The sequence below is a fragment of the Daucus carota genome, chromosome 6, assembly GCF_001625215.2.
Source record: "Daucus carota subsp. sativus chromosome 6, DH1 v3.0, whole genome shotgun sequence".
Lineage (NCBI taxonomy): Eukaryota > Viridiplantae > Streptophyta > Magnoliopsida > Apiales > Apiaceae > Daucus > Daucus carota.
Genome location: NC_030386.2, coordinates 27,523,472 through 27,543,723, shown reverse-complemented (window position 1 = coordinate 27,543,723; position 20,252 = coordinate 27,523,472). Strand labels below are relative to the sequence as shown.

General features: G+C 35.8%; 4 protein-coding genes across 6 annotated transcripts; 1 reads left to right on the top strand and 3 right to left on the bottom strand.

Moving 5' to 3' along the window:
* Nucleotides 1-1,057: 1,057 nt before the first annotated feature.
* Nucleotides 1,058-4,904, bottom strand: LOC108224233 (calcium-dependent mitochondrial ATP-magnesium/phosphate carrier protein 2). 2 transcript variants are annotated; one of them, XM_017398746.2, is made up of 4 exons: nucleotides 4,312-4,904; nucleotides 1,873-2,658; nucleotides 1,673-1,763; nucleotides 1,058-1,574 (listed from the first exon to the last, which is right to left on the bottom strand). In XM_017398746.2, exons 1-4 carry the CDS (start codon nucleotides 4,709-4,711, stop codon nucleotides 1,385-1,387), a joined length of 1,467 nt encoding a protein of 488 aa, XP_017254235.1. In that variant the 5' UTR covers nucleotides 4,712-4,904; the 3' UTR covers nucleotides 1,058-1,384. The 2 variants fall into 2 exon arrangements, with proteins under 2 accessions (XP_017254235.1, XP_017254236.2); XM_017398747.2 differs by having other exon boundaries at nucleotides 1,873-2,671; nucleotides 4,312-4,446.
* Nucleotides 4,905-5,449: 545 nt separating this feature from the next.
* Nucleotides 5,450-7,815, bottom strand: LOC108226182 (uncharacterized). Of its 2 annotated transcripts, none has more exons than XR_010284893.1 (3): nucleotides 6,608-7,815; nucleotides 5,740-5,994; nucleotides 5,450-5,658 (listed from the first exon to the last, which is right to left on the bottom strand). XR_010284893.1 is itself a non-coding variant. In XM_064080509.1 (3 exons), exons 1-3 carry the CDS (start codon nucleotides 6,767-6,769, stop codon nucleotides 5,518-5,520), a joined length of 558 nt encoding a protein of 185 aa, XP_063936579.1. In that variant the 5' UTR covers nucleotides 6,770-6,778; the 3' UTR covers nucleotides 5,450-5,517. The 2 variants fall into 2 exon arrangements, 1 of the variants encoding a protein (XP_063936579.1); XM_064080509.1 differs by having other exon boundaries at nucleotides 6,608-6,778.
* Nucleotides 7,816-9,332: 1,517 nt separating this feature from the next.
* Nucleotides 9,333-11,041, top strand: LOC108226181 (UDP-glycosyltransferase 91A1). Its single transcript, XM_017401123.2, has one exon. The coding sequence runs from the start codon at nucleotides 9,505-9,507 to the stop codon at nucleotides 10,915-10,917; it is 1,413 nt and encodes a 470-aa protein (XP_017256612.1). The 5' UTR covers nucleotides 9,333-9,504; the 3' UTR covers nucleotides 10,918-11,041.
* A 435-nt stretch (nucleotides 11,042-11,476) lies between these two features.
* Nucleotides 11,477-16,411, bottom strand: LOC108224923 (probable beta-1,4-xylosyltransferase IRX10L). The gene is made up of 4 exons (XM_017399686.2): nucleotides 16,064-16,411; nucleotides 13,408-13,796; nucleotides 13,043-13,284; nucleotides 11,477-12,318 (listed from the first exon to the last, which is right to left on the bottom strand). The coding sequence occupies exons 1-4, from the start codon at nucleotides 16,167-16,169 to the stop codon at nucleotides 11,805-11,807; spliced, it is 1,251 nt and encodes a 416-aa protein (XP_017255175.1). The 5' UTR covers nucleotides 16,170-16,411; the 3' UTR covers nucleotides 11,477-11,804.
* Nucleotides 16,412-20,252: the final 3,841 nt, after the last annotated feature.

Genomic DNA, 20,252 nt, shown 5'->3' with positions numbered 1-20,252 from the left:
CAATGTCCTATACTGAGTAGATAATCCGTGGACAATATGAGAATGTTTACCTCAGCTGTCTGTGTGTGTATTACTGTAACATGTCTAGATCTACTAACACTGTACTGGTTATGAATATATGAATCCTGGAAACTATTAGGTTGTTTTACTTCAGCACCAAATCTGTTTTGCATACAATCTGAAAAAGGCTCATATTCTGCCTCAGTTCTACTTAATTACATTCAAGTTTCCTACCAAACCTTTGTCCTTGTTTTAATCACTCACCAAACTTGCATCTTTATACCTCGAAGCCTGCTCTCAGTTCAAAGACACCAACAAAAAATCTATATGATTCGTCCAGTTAAATATATTGTACAAAATCATACAAACATGATATGTGCAAAATATGTTACACGATATTATGAAAGCATAATAAATCTATATAATTCGTCCAGTTTAATTCATTACACTAGAACAACCAAAATACAGAAAGTGGAAAATATAAATATTCAAATACACGCCCTTTGGAAGATAGATTGCTTGTCCAGTGTGTAGGAATGTTTAAGAAAGAAGCTAGCCAATCCTTACACTACATTGCATAGAAGTGTTGAACAGGAAAAAAGAACAAAACTGGATCTAGCAAACATATGCTGAAACAAAGCTTAAAAAAACACTAACCATACAATGATATTTGAAAACAGATTGGATACAATTCTAAATGATATTCAGGTACGAACAGTGTCTAAAATTCAGTTGATTCTCTACCTGTTATTCTGCAATCTCGATATCTATAGGTGAGCTCCCTTGTGCTTCTTTTATATTCACTTAAGCACCTCTCCCTATCGCAGCTTAAACACAACAGCAACCTGAAAACATGAACAATTGAAAAATAAACAAATTACTTGATTCGCTTTCGACATCTAACAGAGACCAACACTTGAAATACCTCTTATTAAACCACATCAGATATAAATGTTGGTTCTTACATGTGTATCATATGAAAAATGCAGCTCTTATGGTACATTAGTAGTATGTGAAGGAGAATAATATATGCAAGAGAAGAGACTAGGAGGACAGATGGCCCACAAGAAAAAATGGCAAGTTTCTCAAAATTCAGATCTCTATATTCAATTTGCAGTAATGCAACAACAATTTTACAAGAGTATCATACATTTGCTAATGAAATAGACCTAAATATATAAGTCTACCCCTAATTCTACCAAAAGAAAATATTACAACACCCCTTGGGCTATCTCTTCAATGAAACTAACATCTAACTCAAACAATTGTATCACTTGCTCATTAGTTTTGTCCACATCTTCATTGCCACTTTTCCTATCATCCACCACTGTAAATGTGCTTTATAATAGGTGGCAGCCTTTGCATAGCCATTCCAGAAAAGTCATTAAAGGCCTAGATTTTTTTTCATTGCTTCATATACCATATATGTAATACTTGCTGATGGAACTACTTTCAGTAGATTGGGGAAAAGTCCTTTATAGAAACCTCTTAAACCCTCATGCTGAAGAGTTCTCTTAAATACATCAGACATTCCAGAATATGCAGCATCTGCATTAGAATGTTGAGCTTGCATTCTGACAAGTCAAACAATAAGATTAACACTAAGGATTAGAGCTCATGCACAAATTTACTAATCCACCAAGCGTAAACAAGAAAACTAGATAATCCCCACCTTGTCCTGATAACCTGCAACGGATAAACACATGTTGCTCCAAGGGCTCCTGAAATTGTTCCACAACCCAGTTGAACAAATGCTCCAGGTTCTACACAAAACAAATTGAAAAAAAAAAAAAATCAATTTATAGAAGTTATATATGTGCAGTGCAGAAATTTGACTGCACACCACCAAAAAAATAGCATAGAAAATCATACCGCCATCCGTGACAATGTATGTCTTCGACATATCTTTTAAAGTTTCATATATAGCTAAATCAATGCCAGCATAAGGGATAATCCCAAGCAGAGATGGTACAAGCCCTCTGTAGAAAGCACGGGGTCCCTCCTGAACAAAAATATCCTTTGATAGTTTTCCTAATGATGGAACCTTACCACTTTCACAAACATGAGTTTGTAACCTTGTCTTCACCAGGTCCATAGGATAGATGGCAGTTTGTGCCACTGCCCCTGCCAGACCACCAGCAACAAGCCGACAAGAAGTCCCGATGTCCTCTTTACTTTCTCCGTTAACATTTCCAATGAATTTCTTAATCATTTCATAGGCGTAGAACTTAATAGCACTCTCGGGTGAAACCTTCACTACATTTAATCCATTACCTCGAAAAAACGAAAAGACCCCACCTTGCTTCCAGATGGCTTTAACAGCAGGAAGAACAGACGCACGAGTTGTCTGAACTTGCAACATAACCTTGAGACGATCAAGAGGAGCGGTTGCGGTACGAGAAGCAGCTCCAGCAACCCCACCAGCAATGAAATACATACTAGCATGGACATGTTTACTGATGCCTTGCGGAATGACAGCCTGTTCTCCAATATCTACAAGATAGACCCTTTCCCAATAATGATAAATGTTCTCAATAGTGGCTTCATGGGGGTATAGCAGAAGAAAATCTCTCCACTCCTCAAAAGTGATAATTCCATTATTATCCTTGTCAACATGCTCCACAAAGCGAGCTAATTCTTCGTCATCCATCTCTATCCCTACAAAAAGTAACTGCCAGGGCTTATAAGAAGAAGGCAACACAATAAAATTATCATATTAGAAACTTGCGAGCAAAGTCCAGAGATATATATGTATGCCAGAAGTTCAAAAGCGTTGTACAAATTATAAACTGCCACAAAGTATGACCTGCTACTTTAGATTTCCTTAACAGGGTAAAATCATTAAGAATTAAAGGCAATTATTAAGAGATTGCACAAACTTTACAGTTGCTAAACAGGGTAAAATCAATGGATATGGGAGGCAGTCATTAAGTTTAATGCTTAGAAGGATCATGATTAGTAAAAGAGGTTCCAATAAAAGGATAACATGGAAAACAGGCTCAAAAACGCATTTGAGTATTGTACATCTTGCCAAACATTGGCACTACAGGGTAGATCTTTAAACATGATGCAAATGTGTGTGACACAGCAAACAAAGTTTCTCCACACACAGGAATGCCTGAATTGAAAATCCAGTTGTGAATGTTCTATTTTTAAATCAAAAATATTATTTAAAAGGCTTTAAAACCAACAATCATTTAAAAATTACAATACTCCTTAAATTCTTCGAGGACAAACAACATATGAAAAGCAAAAAACTGTTGATCTTAAAAGCGATAACTTCCTCAAGAGTCCAATTCACAGAGAAATTAGGATAAGACAATAATATATGTAAAGAAGGGAAATAATATCATGTACCCTAAGTTCAGTTCTTAGGCTTACTTTATATCAATTATTATGACCCATTAAAACAAAAATGCTCTACATTACTGAAAAGCAATTTGATCTAAAACCATATAAACTTTAAGTATAATCTTGGGATTACTAACTACAATAACCATAAGCCCTTCTCACATTTGTCTGTTGTTCCTGTTATATGATTTACTTTTTGCTACGGTTTGTTAATGCCAGTACCCCCTTTTTTAAAGTTGCTTGGTGCTGAGACCACACACCAGCACTACAAAAGAAGTCAAACATACTCTAGAATGTCAAGCCTACCAATATGTTCTCAGTTGTCACACGTCTAGAACAGATAAAAAGAATTTCTTCTGAATCTTTTAATGTCATTCTGGGCCTAGGTTTTTAATTAAAATCAGCTAAAAAGATCAATCCCCGTGGCCATCTCCCCTACTTCCCAAGTCAAACTTCTTTATATCAGAATAACAGCTTGTAATAACAATACGATCTACCTTTACCAATAAAATTGATTACTACATTTACAGGCATGATTTTGCATCGAATAAAAATCATAATAAGTAGTACAGGAGAAGCAGCAAATCCTACTGACTCATAATTATTAGAACAGCCAACTATCACAATCACAACTTTTACGGCATTAGTTGTAAAAAAAGAGATGAACAAGGCCTAACCCGATAAATTAACCCTTGTACATAAATCCCGCCCCATCATTTTTTTCTGCCCAAAATAACAACACATTTAATACCACAACTACAAATATTTCAACTCCACATCTAGACTAGCAGAAGCTACAATGCAACACAACAAAATTCCTTGAACAACCACATTCACTCAAATCACGACTCAATCTATCAAACAAAACAAAACAACAATTCAGGCAACAAAATTCACTCTAACTATGACAAATAACTCAACCCATCAAACAAAACACAAAGCAATCAGAAAACGCCATACCAGCCTTAACAAGCGCATCCCAAAGCTCCTCGGGCAAAATGCAGCCACTATGCGCAACATCAATATCCTGAAAAATGCGATACAACTCCAGCTCCTTATCATCCATATACCTCCTGAACTCAACATAATCAACTCTCCCATCCTTATTCGCATCGCAAACTCTCAACAAATCCTTAGCATACTTATACTCAGCAGGAATTTGAAGCGCGTCTAAACCCACCTCAATTTGTGAGTAATCTAAAAACCCCTTATTAGCACCATCGAAGTAATTGAACAAGCTCTTGATTCTACTCTCTCTCTCCTCTTTTGTCTCTCTGAGGGCTATTAGTACGTGCTCCAGTTTCACCGAATTCGGGTTCTCCGGCAGTGGTTTCCGGTCGTCGGAGGTGGGGGCTGACATGGGGTTGGGTGATTCAAGCAGTGGGTTATTGTGAAAGCATTGATGTTATGAGTGGTTAGATCTAATGTGTGAAAATGGCACAGTAGCTGGTGGATGGGTAGGATCCGAAAATGCGACCCGGTTGGAGAATGTCTACTTTCGGACAAGGTGAACAATGATTGGGCAAGACAGAGAGGATGGCACTGTGTATATATATATACGTGGATATAAATTATGTGACCCAGGGGCCAGGACAATATATTATTTACAAGAAAAATAATAAGTTTTACTAAAAATAATATGTGGTAGGTTAGAAATATCATGGTAGCACATAATTGTGTTAATTCGTTGACATCAGTATGAAGATTTTTTGAAAAAAGTTTAGTGGACTTGATATAAATTTTTCCAGTTTCATCTTATATTTTCGGATATTTTTTCAATAAATTAAAATTTTTTAATCAAATGATTGATAAATACACTTAAAAAATATATCGGATATTTTTCACAAATCGGGAATATTTAGAACAATGATCAATATATACGAATGTGGACGCCAATTTGTATGATCTTTTATTTTTTTAATCCTTGTCAGACATTTCTATTCAACTATCTATCATGTTTTTCAACTACTGATTTCCATATTTTGCTAGTAATAATCTAAAGAAGTCATACCAACACATAACTCTGCAGAGTTCAGATTTACAATTGATCAATATGAGAAAATGGATTGTGCAATGTTCTTCAAGACTTATTTGATTATTGAACACTGCAGGAACTCAGTAGATAGTACATTGCTAATCAGTAGATAGTGAAGTTACGAACAAAACTCAGATCGCTACTCTTTCAAAGCCACTTTGTCTCGGGGACAGGCATCCTCGGTAACCAGCCACGACGACGGACAAAGCTATAACGACGCCAATCAACCCCTTGGCCCAACTGGAGTGGCTTCCCAGTGTTTCTCTGTGCATCTGATAAGAATCAAAGATGTTTAATATGTCGCTTCTGCTACATGGTAATTGACATGACTGGGGAAGTGTATAGAATCTTACCTTAACTGCATGGTGCAGTGAAGGGCTGGAATCGTGTGAAGGATCTGCAACTAAAATGTAGAAGAGTCCCATAACTCCAATATGTCGTCGAGTGCTGCTGTAGTTAGATACTAGAGTCAGTGTCTCTCTGTCTGAGATTCTTACAGAGCCTGGTTGAGGATAACAAGTGGACATTCCTACAATGTAACCAGCCTCATTTCCAGCCTCTGTTCCTTCTCCATAAGTTGGTGTTGACGAGCATATAATTCGTCCATCCTATTTCACCAGATATTCTTAGAAGAAAACGAGAGAAAAAGAATGCAGGCATGAGTATTATTTTTGGACATCATCACATTTAAATTATTCAACTCCTCACAACTGCACACTTGTCCGGAACAATAATCCAGGGGATTCTACGGAGCCTGACCCTGATAAGAGTTATGAGTAATGCGAGAGCACCCAAATTGGATATCCAAAATTCTTGGCAAATGACGTGACATTGATGATATGTCAGTTTGAGATGTTTTAACCAGTGACATTTTTGTATATGCAGCAGAGTCCATTATATTTAATAGAGTTAGCCAGTTAAATCATGACACGTGACAATTGAGATTCATTTTGACTAAATTTGGGTGTTCTCGCATTTTCCCTCGTATATAGGGGGAAAAAATCACGCAGTTTATAAAGACTACATCTATTTACATGATTGAGCAGCTCAACATTACTTCCTCCCAGAAGATTCGGCCATGATATATTCATTGTTGCCAGAATATGAAAGTAAGCTGATATGAAAATTGCTTATACAAACAGGCCGTCAAATACAATTTAGTAAATGAGTTTTTAAGGAGTGAAGGGAAGTAGTGAAAAAGAAGACAAGAAACTGCAATACCTCTCCATAAAGAGTCGAACCGATGCCCCCTGTATGCTGGTGTGCAACACCGTATATGACATCACCACCAGTCGGCAAACTTAAGCTGATCTGTCTGGAATCAATGCAATCTTTCTCAGCCAGGTCAGTGGCACAGCGGTCAATGTTATACTCGATCTGCATAACAGTACATTAAATAGTCAGAAATCTAAGTTGAACAAGGTATCTGATGATATGAACTCACATGACAATTGTGTTTTGTGGCAAGTCCTGTCGACTCATCCGAATTCCTCCAAGTATCAGTGACATCAAGAATATATATGTTAAGAGGCGTAAGTGAGTCATCCCAATCGATCCACTTCACCGTGTACTTCATATAGATTCTTCTCCTAGCACCGTCAAGCCCCTCTTTCACCCTGCACCGTGTTCCATCATAGCAGCAATACAAGCCCCCTTTGTAATCTGAATTCAAAGGCCTGCCATATTCATCTACACTAACATTGTACAGATCACACTGGCATTCGGTGCATCCTAATCTCTCCACCACACCCCGCGTATCAATTGCATGCACATTAAGGAACCATTTCTCCCTGTACCCATCAGGAACTTCCTCCGGGTCTCCAATCTCTATTCCATAAGGATGCGGGATCTGAGTAGCTGTCTTTCGTGTTTCGGATCCAAGACCAAAATATTGCATAAGACCATCATGGCAAACTCCGGCATTTGTCATTAAGATGACACTTGGCTGGCGAAAACCAGTATCCGAGTCATGTTGCGACACATCCACACCCTCACGGTGATAATATCTTACCACAATCCAGTGGTGGAGATAAATTTCCTGAAGCGGAACAGAGTTCCCTGCTTCATCAACTACTTCAGCACGGAAATCCTTGAGACCAACATGGCCTCTCGGAAAATCAATGTCGTAAAAGATTTTGTTGGCCACTGATCCTCGTTCAAGAACAAGCTCAGGAGATAGAAACACCCTGGTTTTCACTTTATAATCGTTCGCTAAACGAGCTCGAGTATAACCCGGGTTTATAATGAAGAAGGTAAACATCATCATCGCTAAGAAACAACCACCTAACATATTCAGTCTCCTCTTACTGTGCTGCAAGCAAATATTTGTATTTTTTTCAGCAATCAAATTTGGATGAAAACTTGTATCACTCAAAATCCCTCCTTTAGTTGACATTTATTTCGAAATATATTCCTGGCCAAGTAATATCATGCAGTGTCCCTGTACATACACCGAAAAATATATCTCCTAACTAAAAGGTGATTGTTATTGTTTATCTATAAAATCCGCAGCTTACTAAATATAAGTGATCATAAAAATTAAACAATACAGTTTTTTCACCTTATTCGGGGGAGAAGACAGAACATGTATACCAGGCATGAATGTTAAAATTTTGCAACAATTTGAAAAATTCATCAGAGCATAGTAGCAAGACTCTACCTTGGTAGCCAGGAGATAGTTTGAATCGTTACACCCCTTTGCTCAACTATGGTACGGCGAGAAAAGCATGACATGCAAGAACAAAGCTAGAGAAGAAATTACCAGAAGTTTCTTGGGAGCTACTCTATAGTCTATAGAGCAACTAATATTAAGTGGGGTCCTCCCGGATAGATAGATATTTTCACTTGGATTAGTGACTAGCGTAAGGAGAGAAAGCCACGTGGCAACTCTGTCGAATCACACTGCTTACGAGGCGACTTCATGAAATACATTCAACTTTACACATTTTGATGAAACACACTGCTTACGAGCCTTCAGAGTAGATGCTAATTTGTAGTTGCGAGTTGCAACTCGAGAGTATATATATTGACAAACTATTATTTGCATTCTAGATCTGATATTGTACTGTTTTATTAAATATATTTTTTCATATTTGTTCTGTGTATACATTATATATTTTAAAATATCAACTTTATATTAATAATAATTATAACATAAAATTAAGATCATATGTATATTTTAATATAATCAAAATAAACTTTTAGATAATTAATAAACATGTTTGATTTAACATACTTCTATTGAGTATATTAGAAAGTAATTTATTTAACATGTTCAATATATCCTAACAGTTAAGTCCGTCAGAAAATTAATAAAATTGATTTGAAGAAATATATTTCAACAAGGATGTTTATATATATTTTAGTTATAATTAACAACCTGTCGCTTAATTGCGGTTTACCTGGTTCACGTAGTTTGCAGGTTATTACGTGAACTCGTGAGTTTATCCGGTGCGCACTTGAAGGATAGCTGTTGCGAATTCCTACGTTAAAAAAAAAACTACATTAGGGTATGTGTTAGAGTACCTTATAATTAGAATTTTAAAATTTATATATTTGAATTTAAAAATTAACTAACATGCTCACTTTTAATTTACAAAATTACCGTTATATAAAAAGTAAATGGGTCCTGGTCCATGACAACTGGTTGTCAGGGACAAGTTATTTAACACACACTTTCAAAGGTATCGGATCTATATTTCAAGGGTCCAGATTAAAACTTCGTTTTTTAAGTATGCGCCGCGGAAATTTTCCGCGGATAGTAAAAGTTCCTATTCGCGGAAAATTATAGCGAATACCTAAAAAACCAAGTTTCAATCCAGAGTCTTGAAATACAGATCTTTTCCCTGATAATCGGTTGTCAGAGGTCGGAACCCAAAGTAAATAGATTTCAAAGTAAAGGTGGATAAGCACAAGTATTACCTCATGCATGAGAACAGAGAAAAAAAAAGGATAAGAACATGTGGCCTGCTAATGACAAAAATCGTTAAGGAAATGACGCAATCTAAAGAAAACCTGTGAGTTCTAGTGTATGCTAGCCTTGCTCCATCATCTATATAATTTGTTTCAGAAGTTGCCTATACTTATTCATCTTACTGAGTGGTGCAGAGTCTGCAGAAATGGCTTCATCTAAAACTCTGCACATTGTAATGTTCCCCTGGCTAGCTTTCGGTCACTTGCTGCCCTTCTTGAACCTGGCCTTGCTCATTGCTAAAAGAGGTCACAAGATTTCTTTTATCTCCACTCCTCGAAACCTCCAACGCCTCCCCAAAATCCCTTCAGATCTCGCACCTCTTATTGATTTTATCGAGATTAAGTTGCCTTCTGTTGCTGATCTTCCCATGCATGCAGAGGCAACTATTGATGTTCCCTTTAACAAGGTCAAGTTCTTGAAAATTGCTTATGATCGTCTTCGAGACCCTGTTGCTCGTTTCCTGGAATCTGTGTTGCCGGATTGGATACTGTGTGATTTTGCTTCTTATTGGCTTGGCCCTGTTGCTTCTGAGTTGGGGGTTCGAGTAGGGTGGTTCAGTGTTTTTCCTGCTTCGATTTTAGGTTTTATAGGCCCGCCAGGGAAATTGATTGATCGTAAAGGTGATCCTGTCAGGCCTGAAGATTACACTGTTAAACCTGAATGGGTGCACTTTGAGACAAGTGTTGCGATGAGTATGTTTCAGATACTAGCAACGGCTCCGAATCTTGAAGCTGATGAAACCGAAAATGTTACTGATAACTTTCGTCTTGGAACCACAATTAGAAACATTGATATGGTGGCAGTAAGAAGTAGCGTTGAGTTTGAGCCCGTGTGGTTGAATTTGGTAGAGGAGATTTATGGGAAGCCTGTGGTTCCTGTTGGATTATTGCCTATTGAGGAGATCAGCAACCATGGGGATGATGGATGTTGGGGTGATATTAGAGATTGGCTTGATAAACAAGCAGAGGGGTCAGTGGTATATGTAGCATTTGGGGCTGAGACAAAACTGAATCAAGTTGCGGTTACTGAGTTAGCTCTTGGTCTGGAGTTGTCTGGATTGCCTTTCTTTTGGGCTTTCAGGAAGCAAAGAGGGTCAGCTGATCCCGAGATAGTTGAGTTGCCTGAAGGTTTTGAAGAGCGGACTAGAGGTCGTGGGATGGTTTACATGACTTGGGTGCCTCAGAACAGGATACTGAGGCATGGCTCGGTTGGGGGTCTGTTGTTTCACTCTGGTTGGAGCTCAGTGGTGGAGGGGGTGCAGTTTGGGAAAGTGCTGGTATTGCTGCCAATGTTGGGTGATCAGGGGATCATTGCTACGCAGCTGGAGGAGAAGAAGTTGGGTCTTCTGATCCCAAGAAACGAGCTAGATGGTCGGTTTACTAGGGAGGCAGTGGCGGAGTCACTTAAGTTGGTGATGGTGGATGAAGAAGCTGGGAAGATTTACAGAGATAAGGTGAAGGAAATGCAAAGTGTTTTCGGTGACATGGATAAGCAAGACTCTTATGTCAATAACTTGATTGTTCATCTAGAAACCCATAGAATTGCAAGAGATTACTGATGTATTAAGACATAGATAAATCAGTTACCTTTCCTTGTATGATTGTCTGGGTTTTTGGTTATCTCCTGTATGTTCTGTCTTGTTACAAGTTAATAAATCTGGGTTCTGCCAGTTTACATATATAGAGAGTGTGCCCTGCGTTAATAAACTTTGTGTGCATACATATTTGATTTAGGGTCTGTTGTTAGAAATTGCTGTGATGTTAGAAAAAGTGCTGATAAAAAAAGTGTTGTAGAAATCAGATGACTGTTTAGTAATTTTGTAAGAATTTGCTTGTTTTGAATTATAATATAAATAAAATAATGTTTTTGGTGAGGATTGAATGTGAAATCTGTAACAGCTTCCTACAAAAGCTGAAAACAGATTTTCTAAAAGAATGGGAGGACCTGCTTTTTCTAAAAGCAGCTTTTTAGTTAAAAGTTGTTGTTCAGAAAAGCTATTTTTAGATTTACCAAACAGTTTTTCACCTGCTTTTCAGCAAAAAGCTGTTGTTGCTATCACCAGTGACAACCCCAAACAATACCTTAACAAGCTGAGACCTGTGGCTTGAACAAAGAAATGAAAAGAGGAAAAGAATGAATATCCACTACAAAGTTGTTGTTCCTTTTGTTTCTCATACAAATACAGACACTCGAAGCTAGTCCCCAGTAGATTTATATGTTCTATACATCTTACTACCAAGACGAGGGGATTATCCGCTATTCTTGATTGTATGATTGAGCAAAGTGGGGATTTCAGCTGTACATGAATAACGAATTCTGGGCTTCAGGACCCGAGAGAGTGCAGAAGAAAAGTCAAAAGACTCCAAGAACCATTACCAAAGTAAGAATTTGTATATCCAAGGTACATTACTACCTTCACAAGGAGAAACGCAATCACCAATACCACTACCAAGGTTTCAGGTCCCCGACTGGGCCTGCGGTCCAGTTTAAGATTTTCTCTCCAGGTTTCAAGAAGATGCTTCTGTCATGCGGTAGCTTTCTAGCAAGCCCGTTTAAAATTTGATGGAAAGCATCCCCAGGTTGAGCTGGTTGGGGAAATAACATTGCCTGCTTCATTGAAGGATTTGCAAGCAACCTCTGTTTTTTCAATATGACCTCTGAGGGAATAGAAGTAAGCAATGTGTCCAGATTTGGAACATCCTTCTCTGGCACATAAACCCCAATTTCTTCCCATGGAATTGCATCAGCAAAAGGCAGAACAATGTCATCTGCAATGATAACAGGAATACAGCCAAAGATCACGGCTTCAACTAATCTAGGACTCCAGGGAGCCCATCCTAGTGGACACAAGCAAAAAATTGCTCGTTGCATGTCTTCATAGTAAGTAGTTGGGTGCTCTGTGGAGATGTCGAAAAGTGGATTGTCCTTAAAGTTCTCCCACACTGCTGCCCTTGCACCTCTTTAGGATAAGAACAAAATTAGAAAAATAATGTATTGCTATCATACGAGTTATTATTAAGATTTTACTCGGGAAAAAAAATGTAAATAGAAAACCTTCACTTTTGTGTTACAATTGATTAACAATCACCATAGCTTTTGTCTTATCTTTCTATACTTCCATGCTTTATTTTGTAAGCTGTTGCCAGATACAACATACCCGTATCATTCCAAATCTAGCTACTTAAATCAATGCATCTTGGTGCATTTCCAAACGACCATCAGTTACATTCGAGAACCTTACTTTTTTGTGCTTTTATATTTTAGCCCCAACAATATCCACATTTATAAACATCAACCCTCAAAGTTTAAAAACATACCTCCATGCCCTTGATGTTTGCCATTTTTATACCCCTACCATTTTCTTATAAAAAAATTACAAACAATACACCACAAAATAGAAATTTAACACCGAATAAATTTTGTTATATAGATAGGGAGTGCTTAACTAATTTAGGTACTTATTTCCACCTATAAGTGTTGGAACAGCCACACAGTATTACCTCATATTAATTACTTAGTGATAAAAATTAGACTGATCACAGTTGAATTAGTATGTAGATCTTATGGAGTTATGGTGTGCATTTATCAAGTTCCAAATATGAATTGCCTTGTTAGTGCTTTTTCAATTATATAGATATATAAGCACTTGCGTTGGAGAACAAGCCAGCAGTTAAGATATGTACCTCGCATAATAACCACCCTCTGGGTCATTTCCCACATCATAAAACAAACCTCTGAAGTAAACAAAGATGGATCTAGGTGTTTTTGGAGGGATTAAGTGAGACTGCATTTTCTGGGGAGGAGCATAAGGTGGAACTGTGATAGAACCTTCCTTTAAGCAAACATGGTTTTTTTGTCCAAAAGTTTGAACCAAAGTAGCACGCTGCAGCAATGTAAGAATACCTCTTTCAATTGCCTTCTCTTCCTGAAATAATACAAATCACATCAGACCAAGTGTGAATGTTAAAGCTTGAGAGGGCAACCATGCTTTCTTTGTGTGTTTGATTTGTGTGTAAGGGGGGAGGGGAGCAAGAGAGAGAGAGAGTACTTGATAATGAAAGCACGCTCCAAAGTCATGAGGAGTTATGAAGAAGTGGTCAGCCCCTTCTGTCCTATTCCAATATGGCCAATTCGAAGAAATGAGTTGTATTGCACTTCTCATCATGCGTGGTGATTTGAAAGGCAGAGGGAGACCATTTGGGGTCAAGTCACAGGTTGTATATACAGGAGTATAGAACCAATCAGCTTCCTCGGGATTGAGAGTTCGAACAGGGCTTGATAAGAGAAAGCGATGCATATAAATTTCTGCAGCAAACATGTGTGAAAGGCATCTTGGATCCTTCTGTAAAATCTTTTTGTTATATTTGCTTGGAAGCTCGTAAACAAATACTTTCAGTCTTCCCACAGGATCATCATCCAAGACATCGCCAGCGCTACCTAAATTTTGTGAACCAAGCACAGTCAGAGACTCGGGTATATTTCGCAGAGCACTACAAGTACAAGATTTGCATATTGTGAAAGCAGAACAATGTTTAACTAATTCTTCAACACAAATATACGCAAGGGAGGAAACATTATCAGCTAAGTTTATTTATCTAAATTTGCACACAACTTGCAACATATCTTAGAAGAAACAAACGGGTACATTTTTGTGATATATATCAAACCATTTGGCACTATGATCCTAATAAGATACTGCCTACAGAAGATATGTTATAGCAAACTACAAATTACATGATAAATTAGTTGTATAATTTTTAGAGAGGTGAAGTATTATTAGACGTCGTCTTAGTATCAGAGAGGTTAAGTTAGAACAAATTCCAAGTCCCTCCAAAGGGGACCGATAGATTAGCTAAACTGATGGATTTATAGCCTATGTATTCCGATACATCAGTCTATGACTTCTGCTCATGGTAGATCAAAATTCTATTTTGTATCAGTGTTTTCTGATCCAGCATCTGGATAAGCATATATTAGAGTCGTATTTATTAACTTTTTTCTTGGTGCATAATATTCTACTAAAACCTGGAGAAAGTGAATGCAGCTGCCTGACTACTCGGTGAATGGTATTTGTCTACTAGAAGCAGATTCACCCCTTACTAGTCAAATCCTCCAACCAAACTACAGAGTACATAATGTTAAACTGCTCCATCAAGAACTACAAAGCAGTTGGTCAGTATGCTAACGTAACAGCCTACACCGAAATTGACTTTCAACCATTTCATCAGACCCATGATGCTTTGCCAGAGATTATAATAATACTAAGGTTGGTCATGAAGAGCTGTTTTAAAAGCAACCTTTGAGCTTAAGACTTGTGGCTCCATCAAATGTATACAGGCTAGCAAAAAAACAAGACAAACCACTCTCCCCTTCAAATCCAGTTTCCAGAAGTGCTAGATAGTGACATGACATAATTTTTATGTAACTGGGGTTAATATAGGGAAATAAAGGGGGATTAATTTTAACATTAATACCCGGCCAATAATTTCAAGGTGATTGCATTTACTTGAGGTACGTAAATAGGAGTTAAATCACAACCTTAATATCCTTACCATACATAGAATATCTGGTAATAATAAAAAAGGTGAATGCTCATGGATCCATTAATAACAAGTTTCCATATAGACTAGGAGCACCGACACATCACAGAAAGCTTGATGCAAATAAATGGACTTTGCTATCCAAGGTGTAGCAGTCAAAATAGTCAAAATACTCCAAACGATGGTACTTTTAATATTAGATATTTTGAAGATTAACGAATGCAACATAAAAGGAATATTAAAAAAAAAAAGAGTCCAAATCACACAGTGTATTAGAAACCTTGGTATAATTAGTATGCATACATTATACCACAAATACTCCAACAGAAAAACATTAACACATAACCAAAGTCAGTATAAATCACAGTTAAAATTTGAGGCAACCTTTAAGCTGAAGAGTTGTGGCACGATCAGCACTAGGTAGGGTAGTAAAAAGAAAATAAAGGTATTCGAACCACTACCCCTATCAAATTTAACTTTTAATATGCAAGAACGGAAGATAACCCAACTTTGACATGGTAAATAGATAGGGACTGAATTTCAACAATTATAAGAAATCACACTGTATAGGATTGTTTCAAAATTTCCACCATAAGTACTTGAAAGTTGAATCCATATGCACAAATGTCAACAAAGCACTCTTGAAAGGTAAGAATGATATCTCTGGACTCTACATATACACACTACAAATTCGAGTTTGAAGTCAAACTCAAAACAGTAACATAACAAGAGGAGAGTTTGACGCAACAGAATGGGCTTCATTATCCCAAGGCATTGCAGTCCTAAAAGCTCCCATACATCCTACTACTAGAACCATAAAAATCAGTAGGCTGACTCGACATAAACCAAATTACAAAGATATCAATCACACAAATGCCAAAATTTCATCTTTTGATCACACAAGTCAAGATATGAATCCCACCATAGCATTGTATAGATGTATAGATGCATACATTAGTTGGAGGGTTCAAGCATTAGTGGAGGGGTGTGAAATCATTTAAACCCACGGAATTGACCATCACCAGATACAAATCTTTACATACATATAATAACAAAATTCAAATGGAATGATGCATATAGCCAGTATACTAGAAGAAAGCTAAAAAGTACTATACAAAAACCCTAAATCAGGAGAAAAATACAAAATTTATATACAAGAACTACCTGAAATCCGCTCTGTATGTTGAGTTCTATGGTGCTCCACAGCATGAATCCTCAAGAAAATTGCAGAAAAAAGAAGGGCAGCTAAACCCCATCTCCAATTCCTCATTTTCTTTGATTATTAAGCACAGAAAAAAAATCTTGAAAATGTATTCTCAGCAACAAACAGAGAAGTGGGAAACAATTTTTATACAATGAAGAGCAGAATATAGTTGGGAAGTCATCACAGAAAGTAGTTAGTAGTCATAGACATTAGAGAGAGATGGATGTATATTAATAATGAAAATGGGTAATTTTGAAATTGCTTCAAGAAATAGCTGAGGAATAGCTGGTTTGGTTTTGGTGTGAGTTGGTTTTCAAAGAGCTGTCAACTAATATTATATAGACAAAGAACGCGAGAGAGAGAGAGAGAGAGAGAGAGAGAGAGATTACACGGTCAAGGGCTGTTGAGTTGTTAAAATTTTTGATTGGGCCGTGCTGCCTTTCTATGCTGTTTGTATACATGTGTCTCGAGACTCGAGACATTCGTTTGTAGAAGAAAATCTTACTATATTTTCGGGATGTGTATTAATGCACAAAATTTTAATTTTAGATTTCGTGAGTAACTTCTAAACCTTTCGCAGCAAAATTATCTTTTGAACGTGCATTACCTGTGAGATTAAAAATTAGATTACCTAAAATTTGCGAAGTAATTAACAAAAGAGAAAACTGGAGTAATTTTTTAACATATATTTTACAACTGTGTCTTCTTCTCGAATATTCTCTTCGACATTTGTATAATCATATATAATTAATCCCACTATGCCTTCTTCTCGAATGTTCTCTTAGACATTTGTATAAGTTCATATTATGTAGTTAATATTAGATATGTGAAATGATCTGGTACTAAAACACCGAAACTTTCAAACTCTAAACGAAAGTCCAATTCAAACTACTGCCCAATATCGCAGTATCAGATCATATTATTTTTAGTTTGTCCAGATTTGGGACTGAGAATATTTTATTAAGATATAAATCGGTTCCGGATATTAAGGGTCCGGATTTGAATTGAATATGAGCAAATGTCGTATTTTCTAATTTTTAACCGGTTAATTTATGATCCACCTAATATCATTATTATTTTAATTATTCAAATAAAAAAATATCATTCCTTTAAATAAACATAATATATAAAAATATAACAATTATAAATTAAAACTTATTGTTATATGTATATATAAATTATTAAATATATATTTGTGAAGATGACATGCATTATCACAGTGAATAAACCATATTTATAAAGATTTAAACTTGATTAAGATCTTAAAATTTTATAAGATAATGACTATTTACTTACAAATGTAACAGGTTAAAAATATAATTTTTATATAAATGTGATCGAATATAAACCATGAATCATAATTAGGTATTCAAGATCATATTATGAAATATAATATGAGACGTAATTTGAGCGGATATACGAGTATTCATATCTAAGATCATATTTTATTCAGATTTATGTTTTCAGTATCATATTTTCAAGCCAAATATAAGTCACGGGATATTCCGAGTCGGAACAACCCTGGTTAATATATTCGATCACTGTTACTGATATAATTGATAGCAAAATTTAATACCTCGTATATACTCATGTAAATGAGAATTTTGTGCGAGTTCATTTCAATTATCGGTAGAAATAAATAATTTAGACCTCGTACTTCAAATCGTAATATACAAGTTTTTGATACTTGATACGACGGGTACGATAAATCAAATCAATATACTTATATAAAGGAGAAGCGAGGGGCGTGTAGGTGGCGCCTCTCACATCGCTCCGTTCTATTTTTCTAATTTTCCGGAATTTTTGGATGAACAATATCAAAAATTAGAACTACCTTTTTTAGTTTCGGATATATTAGAAGCAATGTTCAGAATCTGATTTTGTTTCAGATTATTTATGGAATACTACCTTTTTTATTTTCAGATATATTAGAAGCAAGTTTCAGAATCTGATTTTGTTTCATATTATTTATGGAAATTAGTAGTTTTAAAGTTTTAATCTGATTTTGTTTCAGATTATTTAATTATGGGACAATCAATATACTTATATAAAGGAGAAGCGGGGGGCGTGTAGGTGGCGCCTCTCACATCGCTCCGTTTGATTTTTCTAATTTTCTGGTGTTTTTGATGAAAAATATCAAAAATTAGAACTACCTTTTTTAGTTTCGGATATATTAGAAGCAATGTTCAGAATCTGATTTTGTTACAGATTATATAAAGGAGAAGCGAGGGGCGTGTAGGTGGCGCCTCTCACATCGCTCCGTTCTATTTTTCTAATTTTCTGGTATTTTTGGATGAAAAATATCAAAAATTAGAATTACCTTTTTTAGTTTCGGATATATTAGAAGCAATGTTCAGAATCTGATTTTGTTTCAGATTATTTATGGAATACTACCCTTTTTTATTTTCTGATATATTAGAAGCAAGTTTCAGAATCTGATTTTGTTTCAAATTATTTATGGAAATTAGTAGCTTTAAAGTTTTAATCTGATTTTGTTTCAGATTATTTAATTATGGGAAAGAGTAGCACACAAGTCTCTCTGCATCTATAAATAGTCCTATAAGTTGTAGGGTTTTAGATTATCTAAACACAACCTCTTCTCTCTCAATACCACAACTCTACCTCTCTCTGGTGACAGTTCTCTTGCTCAATTTCTAATTCGGTGGTGCCGTTCTTCTGCAACGATAAGTGAAGGCTGTTTATACAGTATTAAAAAAAAATAAAGATTGTTGCAAGTAAAGGTAATTATAGACCGCTATGTGAGAGTCGACAAATCCAAACACGGGAGAAGAATATAGTCTTAACATGATATTGATGGATGATATCAATAATTAATTATTAGCGATGTATGTTTGTTGGTTATTCTTTTATAATATATGTTTTGTTTATTGGACATGTTTGTTGTTGTTAATTTTTATATGATTTAATTTGTATACAAGAAAATATTATTCATGCATTATAGACCGCTATACAAGGAAAATCAATATCAATATACTTATATAAAGGAGAAGCGAGGGGCGTGGAGGTGGCGCCTCTCACATCGCTCCGTTCTATTTTTCTAATTTTTCGGAATTTTTGGATGGAAAATATCAAAATTGCTCCATTATATAGTATAGGTTGTTACAAGTAAGGGTAGTTATAGACCGCTATCTCACGGATTTAAATTAGATTTTTTTGTGCACAATCAATTCAAAAAAATTGGAAGAGGGTGACAATGTAAGAACATGATTACTTTTCAAAAAAATAAACACAAATAAAATTAAGATCCGTCGTTCTTTAAATTGTTAATTACGTGTAAAAATTTATTTTCATTTTTTCACCATGAATTATACTCCAATTTTGCAATTTTATATATTAGTATGGTATTACATCAAGATTTTTATAATATAAAATTTATTTTATCTTACAAATATTAATTTTGAATCATTAATATACTTTTTATAGACAGCTATAAAATTATTGCATTTTACAAATATTAATATTGAATCATTAATATAATTTTTATAGGCCGCCGCAACGCGCGGTTTCTCAACTAGTACTTATATAAAGGAGAAGCGAGGGGCGTGTAGGTGGCGTCTCTCACATCGCTCCGTTCTATTTTTCTAATTTTTTGGAATTTTTGGATGAAAAAATATCAGAAATTAGAATTACCTTTTTTAGTTTCGGGTATATTAGAAGCAAGTTTCAGAATCTGATTTTGTTTCATATTATTTATGGAATATAGTAGTTTGAAACTTTTAATCTGATTTTGTTTCAGATTATTTAATTATGGGAAAGAGTAGCACACAAGTTTCTCTGCACCTATAAATACCCCTATAAATTGTAGGATTTTGAATCATCTAAACACAACCTCCTCTCTCTCTTAATATTGGGGGAAAGCTAGAGGAGGGCCCGGTTCGGCTCGGTTCCAAGATAAAACCGAAACCGCAACCATATATCCTCGGTTTTTAAAATCCAAAACCGTAACCGCCGGTTCGGATTCAGTTTTAAAAACTCTGATTCGGTTTTAATCAGTTCGGTTTCGGTTATAAAACCAACAAAGTTATAAATTAAAAATAATATACGAAGAAGACTAATTAATACGTGTAATATATACGTAATAATCAACTTATTTATTAAAAAAGATTTCAAAACACGTCTGAGTCTTGA